The sequence below is a fragment of the Phodopus roborovskii genome, unplaced genomic scaffold, assembly GCF_943737965.1.
Source record: "Phodopus roborovskii unplaced genomic scaffold, PHOROB, whole genome shotgun sequence".
Classification (NCBI taxonomy): domain Eukaryota; kingdom Metazoa; phylum Chordata; class Mammalia; order Rodentia; family Cricetidae; genus Phodopus; species Phodopus roborovskii.
Window position 1 is genome coordinate 23,914,517 of NW_026126558.1, and position 11,047 is coordinate 23,925,563.

Sequence of the window (11,047 nt, forward strand, 5' to 3'; positions counted from 1 at the left end):
TGTGATGTGTTTTGAAAATATCTATGAGTCATATTTCTATACTGAAACTTAGGCCCCAATGGAACTTTATTAAGAGTGAGGCCTATTGGAGACCTGGGTCATGAGAATTATTAAATATTCCATCTACTCAATGAAAACACAAGGTAACATCTTTGAGTCAGAGAGTTATTCAACACAATATAGCAACTATGTTGGTATCTTAATTTTGGAATTCATGGTCTCCCAAAGTATGAACCTGATGAAAGAAGGCATGTGATTTTCATACTTCCCACTCAGTGATATGGGTTTCTCGAGGAACACATATCAATGTTCATGAAATTTCTGCTTTATTACAAAGAGTGTTTTGGTTTTAGAGAAGATGACAGTGAGGATGAGAAATGAAGGGAGGAAGAAAGGGGCCTGGTACTAGTGGAATGTGAAAAGAGATGGGTACTTTGGGGCTCACAAATGCACACTGTAATTTGAGCATTTATTGAGTAGGTCTGACTAAAGATGACCCAAGCAGGATAGAGTCACATGAAGAGGATTTGTGATAAACATAGAAGAACAGACAAGTTCAGAGGTTATGCGAATGCTAGAACCAACCTGGGTTCCTCAATATGCTTTGGGAACCTCAAGCTGACTCTATCAGCAGCCAAGCCCACACACCATTCTACCAGAGCACTATAGTTCTTTGTGCATGCTCTGTGGCCTCTTTAGCTCCTGGATCTTCTGTGGCAGAGTCTTGGTCCAGAACTGCAGCCTTCTGGCCTTCAGTGCCTGGCCTACAGCAGGCTGGATATCTAGCTGCAAGTACTGCTCATCATGATCCATCACAGGCCAGTATGGTAGACCCTCACTGTTGGGGTTCCTGTGGATAGGCCACCCAATGGGTAAAGGTGAGGTCACTATGATTCAAAGTCTGATCCTTTGATTTGGGTAAGGCAAGTGGAGCAATTAAGCCAGTGGTTAATGGGGATGATGAGACAGGTGTCCTTTTATAGGTCTACAAGTGTCATCCACTAGTTTCTGCTCCATGTAGGAGACTAGTTGACCTTCTTTATGTCTGTATCTAAGAGGTAAGATCTAAAGAACAATACTATAACACTACAGCTCATGAGCCAGGTAACTGTAAGATGACCAGTAATTAACACCTACAGAATGCCTATATAAATGTGCTATCCAGTACAGAAAACTCTATCATGTGATGGAAGACCCAAGAATGCTGAAGAGATCACCACCCAAAAGGGAGCCCTAGATAAGGACCCACACTTGGAAGGTTGAGAGAGAGGTGTGTCCTCACCCATGTCTTGCAAAGTTGGTCCAGTACTTCATCATCCTCTTGTTTAGTAGCTTCTCTTCCTCAGTGAGCTCAACTGGAGTTGTGAGGAAGACAAATGTTGAAGTCATGACATTCCATACAACTGCCAACTCATGCTTTACAATCACAATCCCAGCTGTTGTCAGACTCAGAACAATTGTGTGTGTGTGTGTGTGTGTGTGTGTGTGTGTGTTTGTAACCTCCCTTCTTTACTTTCATTATTCAACATCCATGCATGCCTCTAATTGAATCCCTGTCCCAATGTTCTGTCATCTCCATCACAGGCTAGACTGAGATGGTTCCAGACTCTAATTTTGGTATAATTTTTTAGGGTATAATATGGTACACATTTGATTTTATTTTCTCCCAGAGCCTACTTTTCCTCATATGGACTGAGTGCTCAGGCATCCCTGAAGTGTCATCTGGGACCTCAGTCAGTTCAAGGAGAATAAGGAAGACTCACGTTTCATGCCAAAGAAGAAGGACCCAAAGACAAAAGGAACCTCATCAGCATGGTCAGCTTTCACATGGGGTGGCCTGATACCCTTGAGGAAGGTGGATTGATGTTGGAACTCATAGAAGTAAACAGGGGCATTGGAACCTAGAAGTGGGGACAAAGCATGACTTAGTGGTTCTTCACCTGGAGTTTTTCTGATACATATTTGGTTACAAGGTACCTTACTATTAAATTACCTGAAATAATTAAAGTTACATGGGAGGAGCTCCAGGCTGGAGCACTAGTTATGGAAAAGCCCTTGGCTATAGGGTGCTCATGGCCTTCCCAGCTTAGTTGATTTGAGAGTGAATGGAGTATCTGTGATCCATTTCCTCCTCTGTACCTAGATGTCACTCTCTATGATGAGACATGAGATCTGGATACCACACTGCTCCACAGTGCTCACCCATCACCTACATCTCTGAGCTTCTCCCCTAAGCCTTGTTACAGATGTACTCACGCTGAAAATGTGCTACTTGGAGTGCAGGGATGACAAACATGAAGTCTCCCATCATTTCTGTGAACTGCATTTGGAGGGTCTGTGGGTCCTCTGTGTCCCCCATGTACTCTTCCATTAGCAGGTCACTACACTCAGGAGGCAGCATCTACACCAAGAAGAGCAGGAAGGAGGCTAGGCATGTTCTCAGTTAGGTGGACAGAAGCTTTTATTATAGGGAGAGTGGGCCCTGAGATGAGATAGGGTATAAATAATGTCTCATTCTCTGAGATCACCTTACACAGAATCACACATATATACTGACCTTCATTAATAGGGATACTGTCTGAGGAGATATGAGGGACTTCTTTTCATAGGACCAGAAATATCTCACTCACCATTTGTGCTGCTGCATTCTTCACAACAGCCTGCAGGTTCTGTCTCGTTATTCCCTTTATTGTCTCAGCAGAGCCCATGACCTGGATAGCAGAAGACAATGTTAAGTGTGGAATGTGATAAACTTGGATTAAAGATGCATTGAGTTCCCACTGCTTAACATATGAGTCTCCAGGCTCCCAGAGGACTGGAACTGAGCCTCACCATGGGGAGAATCCAACTATATTCATCATTGTTGACGCCAATTATGCTGGGGACAGGATGAAAATCCACAGAAGCCAACAACTCCTGAGGATGCCTGGGTAGGAATATTCCATCTACCACAGCAGGGATAATCTTGAAGACCTAAGGAGCATTAAAAGTTAATCAAATACATAGGGTGATGTCCACTAAGTTACCTCCACCGTTTCATTTCTTCCTAGCCTCAGTGTGCTCAGCTCACACTGGAAGAGAATCTACACTTACACGAGCCTATCTTGGTGTTCATATTGTACACAGAACTAAAGAACACAAAGTCTGACTAGATCTTCCAAGATACATAATTCTACTTACCTTGTTAATGTCCAGAATCTCTGCTTCATTCTTGCCTCTCAGACAGTGCACTAGGGCCTCTGAGTCCATGGTCTCACATCCAGACAGGTTGGCCACCGTCTGTGAAGGGGAACAAGTAGGGAGAACAAATTTTTACAATTCTAACTCAATGCTATTGCCTTAAATACCACACTATACCTTCTCCCCTTTTTTTTGGCTTAGGGTAGTTTTATTTGCTGTGCACATCTTTTTGTGTTTTGGGTATAAAAGGAGTAATTGTGCCAATGTTTATATGTGGATGTTAGAGGACCAAGTCTCCTTTCTTCACAGACACCCCTTTATTTGACACAGGGTGTCATCTTGTTTTCTGCTGCCTGAACTAGCTGAGCTGCTCTGTGAACATTCAGGGACTCTCTTGTCTCTGCCTCCCACCTGACCATAGGAACATTGGAATTACAGATACATGTCATTATCTCTAGCTTATTGTGAGTTATGGAAATTTGAAATTAGGTCTTCAGTCTTTCACTCCAAGCATTTAAAAAAAAAAAAAAAAACCACTGAGCACCTCCCAAAGCACATGCATATTTATTTTTGTTAGTGATTGAAGCTGCTATGAGCAGTTTGCTGGTCAGATAGCATACTAACCCAATATGAAGTAAAGGTTAGTAGAGGCTAGCCCCACAGTTTCTTAAAAAATTATTGAGAAGAAACTATTTTCTATGGTCATTGTTTACCCCTCTGAACAGAACACCAGAGTACCAGAAGATAAAGGCAGAGGGGCAGACTACCAGCTATGATGGTTGAGTCACTTACAGAATAGACTCTCTCATGGTTATCAGTGATAAGGTCAGGTAGCAGGGCAACTCCACTCTCCATGATGGCTCCTTGGAAGAGTCCTTTGGACATGGGGGACACAACAAGTGAAGACACACTTGTGCCACCTGCTGACTCGCCAAAAATGGTGACCTGGTCAGGGTTGCCTCCAAAGTGGGCGATATTCTGCTGGACCCAGCGTAGGGCAGCCACTTGGTCCAGGTAGCCCCAGTTGCCTCTGGCATGCTGGTCTCCAGTGCTGAGAAGTTGAAGGGACATGGATCAAAGGGCTGTCTAGGGTCTTCTCAGCTGCCATTGGTCAGCTCAGACCTATTCTCACCTGAAGAAGCCTAGGACACCCACGCGGTACTGGATATGGACCATTACCACATCCTCAGTGGCTGCTAATATGGATCCATCAGTTATAGAAGCCATGCCTCCAACCAGAGCACCACCATGGATCCATACCATCACCTGGAGAAGTCAAGGGAGATACTAAGAAGCTCCTAGTCAGGCCAAGCTCTGCAGGACTACTTACTAGAGTATCATCCGCTGTGTCTCTCAGCTAATAATTATATACAGATACTCAACAATTCAGGGCATTGGTCATAGACAGGGTCCTCTAGTAATAACATCAGTGTATTTATAGTCTATATCCCTACCATGTACCTCAGTTTTAATTAATTGTTCTATGTATATAATAATGTCATCATTATTCAGACACTTTGTAGTGGAACAGAGGGGGGTGTCTCTGTGGATATCTCTGCAGATTTAAAGAAAAAAAAAGGAAAGGACCATCAACTCTCATTGGCACAACAGAAAACCCAGAAGTAGATGTGGGGACCTCAACAATGAGGCTTAAGCATCTGAGTGGTTCTTCAGGGATCAAGTTGTAGCATGAGTTCTGGTTTTACCAAAGAGCTAGAACCTTTGATCACTCAGTGATTTGTGTCCCATGCCCAGGTTTCAGCTGCATAGTGTGGCTGAGAAGGCTTTCTTTAACACAAATCGGGCAAGGCTTTTCATCAGAGTCTACACTGCAATGGAGCTCAGGTTGCTTTTGTCTCTTCTAACCATCTGGAAAAACATGCCCTGTCCCCAAGCTGACCATGTCCTGACACTCACAGGCAGGTTAGAGCCCTCGTGGGCATGAGCTGGTGCATAGATGTTGAGATGCAGGCAGTCCTCAGACATGGGGAGGGGAGGCAGGGTCAGTTTCATGTCCTTCAGGCCTTCTGCATTCATCATTTCAAGGTTTTGCAGACACCTGATGGAAATAGCAGACAGATATTCCAAGAGATGTATGGTGGTCAAAATCAAATGTGAGTCTGGGTCTTTTCTCAGCCACCTTCAACTGCTGCTCCTCATGATGACCTATTAACACGTATAATTGCTTTCTGAAGTCCTCCCTGCCAAGGTAAAGGCCACAGACTCCATGAAAGCCAGATTTCTAGGGAGTCCTCCAGTTATGTTGGGTCTGGATATTGTTTTTTTTCTGAGTTCAGGATATAGAGACTTCTAGGTGTCTCTATGGAAATGATTGACTGTATGTGGAGACATTCACTGAATTGTATAAGAACAGAAGAGTGACTTAAGAATTAGCAGGCATGCAAGCTTTATCCACTCTCTGTTCCTGTTTGTGGGCATAATGCAATCAGCTCCTGTAATTCTCTTTCAATGTGATTTCTCTCTTACTATGGATTGTAATCTGGAGCCTTTAGTGGAATTTTTCTCCCCTAAGTTGCTTTATTACTGTACTTTATTACAGCCACATATGGCTGTATTGGAGTGTTGTACTCCTTGGGTAGTAGAGGAATCAGTGGACAATCCTGTCCTAAAGAGCAGTGAGAAATCCTTCATCCCATGCACAGGCTCTCAGGGAACTTCTTTTTTTTTTTTTTTTATGGTGTCTCTAGAATGACTTAATTACATATAATTCCTTGGTCAATGTTGCTTGGCCCTATAGATTGTCAGAGTGACTGTAAGGGTAGGGTTAGCAAGTATCCATCACTGCTACACTCCTCAGGACCTGAAGTATAGTTCACTAGATTCAGGGATGGTCTCTGCTTAATAGGTCACATAACTAATGCCTAGAATCTCTGCCATTGTGTCAGTGAACACTGGGCACAATTAGAATCTGTGAACAATTTAATCTTTGTTTCTCTCTAAAGTGTAGGCATCGAACTTCCTATGGGTGCCAAGCTCTGACCCAGGAGACTGGCAAGGTTGTTCTATTCAACCTTACCACATGTGTTAGAACAATGCATGGGGTATCCCCACAATGGGAGAAGGCTGCTATTGGCCTAAGATGGAGGAAACCTCTCACCATAGCTCAGAGCTCAGAGCAACTGTTCACCCTAGGACCTGACATCCTCTGGGTGCAGAACTTACATGGCTGGATATGAGGTCCCATCCCTCACACCACTCCATGGTACAGGGGCTTCAGGAGGTGCAAAGCGCAGTGATCCTACAGGTGGCTTGGCAAAGGGAATTCCCAGGAATCTGTGGACACCAATGTTGGTGTCACTCACTTGGATGAGGCTGCCTCGGACCTGGCCTGTGTGTGTGTTCCTGATGGGGCTGGTCTCTGATGAGTCCTGACCTGTGTGGAGAGATGCCATCAGGGTTAGTTTTGTGCAGTCAGCTGCCAGCAGATTGTGGGAGCTCCCACCTCACTGTTACCAGTGCACACAGGAAGGGAACCCAGGACCTCCTAGTTCAGCTGTGGAGTGTGAGTATGGAAGCTTCCCTATCCTTCATGGCCAGGAACCTTTCCTATTGCTCTTTGAAGGGTGTCAGAGCATTTCTCTGGCCAATGAGGTCACACACTCTGAGCCATTTGTCCACATAAATTTATGGTTATTGTCATTTTTAACCCAAAGGTCAGTAGTAGATGCATACACTGAGGATGGGAAAATGCCTTCCCTTCACTTTTCTTTGAATTGTCTAGCACTCTCCAGAGCATCTTTCTCTGTACTGTCTCCCCCAGGGTGGAATGGTCTTAGATATCTCCTACTCTCTGTGTGCCAGTGAACCACAAAATCTGTGGTCTTTGGTCAAGAGACTGGGAGACACACATTTCCCACACTTTTATCTGTCTGCTAGAGTCTATCATTTCCACCAGCCCCCATCCCTATGCCTTCCCTCCCACAAGTTCAGCCTCTGACTTTGCACAATTTTGCAGCTCTGACTCTAATCATTCCCCACTACCAGGTTAGTGAACCTCACCCTGCACATGGAGAAGGAGAAACAGGAGCCCAAAGACTACAGCATTCAGCCAGCTATGAAGTTGGTTCAGTGGCATGATCAGCTCTCAGGCCTGAGTCTGTGCTGCTATATAGGATGGCCACAAACAGGAAGCAGAAACTGCAAGGCTTGCTCAGGCAGGAATTTATATCAAAAGGATGTAGGCGGGAACTTGGTGTGGTGGGGCAGAGTCCTCACTGGTGGAGAAGTGATTAGTCAGAAATGAAAAGGAGTCAACAGCCAGGAGGCAAGGCAAAGTCACCTCTGCTATTTCTGTTTCTTCTTTGGCCCTCTGATAAGGCACAGTCCAGATTCTGAAGCTCTTTTGGGTTAACTGAAACTTTGTCCTCCTTGACAGAAAGCTGTAACAGGAGAGACAGAGGGCTCTGTGAATAGGTGCACTCTCGAGATATCATAGGAGAGACAGAGGGCTTCTGTGAGTAGTTACACACTCAAGATGTCACAGGAGGGTCAGAGGGCTCTGTGAGTGGGTACACACTCAAGATGTCACAGGTGAGACAGAGAGCTTCTGTAAGTAGGTGCACACTCAAGATGTCACAGGTGAGACAGAGAGCTTCTGTAAGTAGGTGCACACTCAAGATGTCACAGGAGAGAGACAAGTCTGGGTGTGATCAAATCCTCAAGACTGTGTTTTGAAGACTCAATTTATTGAGCCTGCTTCCAGGGTTCCTGGTCCTTGCAATGATCTTAGGGTATACTTGGACACCTCCCTGTTATTATGCCACAGTTTGATCAAAACAGTACAGTTTTGGTGCTTTTAAAATCAACAGCTCCTATTCACTTCACACTTCATGATATGTGTCCTGTAGCAGCCAGTTCCTGCCAAGATCAATTTCACACCCATTGATCCATTTAACAAATATTTTTAGTTGTTTGAATTTATTCTTTTATTTATTTATTGTGCTCATGTACATATGTGTATGAATTCTCCCTGGCCATGGCTCTCACATGTAGGTGAAGGGACGATTTGTGTAAGCCCATCCTCTAATTCTACCACATGGAGCCCAAAGTGGAACTTTGGTCATCAGAATTGGAGGAAAGGTCTCTTACCTCCTCTTGATCAATATCACATGAGACAAGCATTTACTATGCCTTGGTGGCTCCAACACTGGGGTCAATGTGAGGTCTCAGAACCTATGATAAATCTGAGATAAAAGTCTATAAATAGAAGTTTCAGAATCATAATAAAATGCTGACATGATATATCAAAGAATGCAGGATCAAGAGTCCATACTCAGTCCAGACTGACTTCCTACAGGAAGTGGTGTGGGGATCAGTATCAGACAGCCTTTAGTACCTCCAAGCATTGGTCTTGGCTTTAAATTATCTTATTGTTGAAATAACAATCTATAGCCTAACAGCATCCACTGTGGGACTTCTTCCTCGGTGTCTCCCTGACACATGGAAGCTCAGCTTTTCTTTCCTCCTCTAATCACTGCCACCCCAATGCACTCTTGTCTTGTTTGTGGTACTAGCCTTTCTTGGCAGGTGTTCTCTCTACTCCAAGTTCCCAAACAAAGGAAGATCTGATAGCTGAAAAGTTGCCAGTTCCTCCAATTCTGGGATGAAGGAACCAGATTCCCAATGAATCCTGGGCATCCCTGAGCTTCTTAATTCCAGTAATTTTTGTAGCTCATCTACAGAAATCCCTGTGTGCTCTGTTACTCACTCTAGCATCACTCAGAGGCCCTGTGCTGATGACGGTCATGACCTCAGTATAAAAATTAAAGAAGACACCCAAGATTCTGTTGTGTGGAGGGAGGCAGAGAGTGAGTAGGGAGAGCATGAAAGGTAGAAAAAGAGATGATAGAAAAAGAGAAGATTGTAGAGGCTTAAGTCCATGAAAATTCCTTTAAAAGATACTACTATATTCCTGTTCAATACAACCAGATTTAAAACCCATAAAAACAAGTTTGGCAAAGTCCTGGAGCTATTGGTACTATCATACACTGCTGGAAGAGATATAAAATGATATGGCCATTATAGATGGCAATTCATTCCCTTAAAAGTTAAGATAGCAATAATGGAGATGATGCCTGAACTGGCCTACCCCTGTAATCAGATTGGTGAATACCCCAACTATCATCATAAGAGCCTTCATCCAGTAATTGATGGAACCAGACACAGATATCCACAACAAAGAGCCAGGCCAAGCTTTGGGACTATAGTTGAAGAGAGTGGTAGGAGGGAATATATTAGCAAGGGAGGTGAAGATCAGGATGGAGAAATATACAGAGACAGCTGAACCAAGCTTGTGGAAACTCATGAACTCTAGACCTACAACTGTGGAGCCCCCAGGGGACCAACTAGGCCCTCCATATGTGGGAGACAGTTGTGAAACTTGAGCTATCTGAGAGGACCCTGGTAGTAGGACCATGATACAAACCTGTTACAATAGCTAGCTTATTGGAGCCCGCTCCCTATGGTGGGATGCCATGCTCAGCCTTAAGGCATGGGAGAGGGACCTGGACAGCCTATTGTGGCAGACTGTGTTGACTCCTCATGGAAGGAGTGGACTGGAGGTGGGCTAAGGAGGAAGTGAGGGGGGTGGGAGGAGGTGAGGTGGGACGGGAGAAGTTATGGGAGGGAGAACTATGGTTGGAATGTAAAATGAAATTTAAAAAATAAAACACTCTGTGATTGAGTAGTTCTACTCCCAGATCTTTGGTTCAGGGAATTAAAAATACCAAACACAAAAATGCATACTTCTAAAGTTCATAAGAGCTTGATTAAACGTATTCAAATCTGGTCACTCAGATGCAAGTTAGCTAGGAATTGGGTAAACTGTTGTGTGCATATATGGAATGACACTGTTAACCAAATATAGCACACTAGCACACTTGAATCTTTTTTTTCCTTTTTCAATTTTCTTTCTTTTTTACATTTTCTTTAGTTGAAATAACATTTTTCATTTATTTTAACTACTGACCACAGTTTCTCCTCCCTCCTCTCCTCCTGGCAGCCCCTTCCCTGCTCCTATTTCCCATCCCAACTGCCACCCCCTTCCAAGCTTCTTTTGTCTCCATTCAGAAAGGGGCAGGTCTTCCTTAGGCTTAAACAAAGCATGGCACATCAAGTTGAGACAGGACCAAGCACCTCCTCTTGCATCAAAGTCTGGGCAAGGTAATCCAGCATGGGGAACAGGTTCTCAAAAACCAGCTAATTACCAGGGACAGGTCCTGATCTCACTCCTGGGAGCCTTACAAAGAGACCAAGCTACACAACTGTCACACACATGCATAGGCCCTAGGTCAGTCTCATAAAAGCTCCTTAACTGTTGGCCAGGGGTCCATGGGCTACTATGAGCTCAGGTCAGCTGTCTCTGTGAGTTCCCCTGTCATGACCCCATGGCTTGTACAATCCTTCCCCTTTCTTCAGCAAGACTCCCTGAGCTCAGCCCAGTGCTTGGCTGTAGCACACTTGAATCTTAATGATGTTTTACTTAGTAACAGTATCAGTACATAGGAGTCCTTTTCTGAGATAGAATAGCCAGGACTCTGATGTTTTTAAATGTTTGCAGTTTCTTAACTGTAGCATCAGAAAGTGGTTGCCCTGAAGCAGAGACTAGGCAATGATTGACAGAGATGAGTCAAGGTAACCTCTTCCAGTGAAAGAAGGAGACTCACACTTACCTGAAAGCGATTGCATAGCTCATATTTTTATGAAAAATTTACCCATCTATGCTAGTAAGTGGGCAAATTTGATTGCACAGAAATCACTTAAGATCAGACATTATTAAAATACAATGACACAGCTACTGAAAGTCTAAAGACCATTTGGTGAAGTGTCCTGTACGTAAGCAGAAATG

The 11,047-nt window shown here is 44.0% G+C and overlaps 1 protein-coding gene across 1 annotated transcript; it reads right to left on the minus strand.

Annotated features, from left to right (window-relative positions):
* Nucleotides 1–309: 309 nt before the first annotated feature.
* LOC127234561 (acylcarnitine hydrolase) lies at nt 310–7,386 on the minus strand. The gene is made up of 12 exons (XM_051201552.1): nt 7,201–7,386; nt 6,364–6,574; nt 5,098–5,239; nt 4,313–4,446; nt 3,973–4,231; nt 3,181–3,279; nt 2,833–2,973; nt 2,631–2,711; nt 2,257–2,401; nt 1,764–1,901; nt 1,283–1,355; nt 310–850 (listed from the first exon to the last, which is right to left on the minus strand). The coding sequence occupies exons 1-12, from the start codon at nt 7,274–7,276 to the stop codon at nt 664–666; spliced, it is 1,686 nt and encodes a 561-aa protein (XP_051057509.1). The 5' UTR covers nt 7,277–7,386; the 3' UTR covers nt 310–663.
* Between the last annotated feature and the right edge of the window lie 3,661 nt (nt 7,387–11,047).

Coding starts and splice junctions, on each gene's coding strand:
- LOC127234561 (XM_051201552.1), bottom strand. CDS start 7,276: ATGCCACTGAACCAACTTCATAGCTGGCTGAATGCTGTAGTCTTTGGG. Junction 6,575..7,200: donor TCTCCTTCTCCATGTGCAGG/GTGAGGTTCACT, acceptor CTCTCCACACAG/GTCAGGACTCATCAGAGACC. Junction 1,902..2,256: donor CCAAGTAGCACATTTTCAGC/GTGAGTACATCT, acceptor CCCCACTTCTAG/GTTCCAATGCCCCTGTTTAC.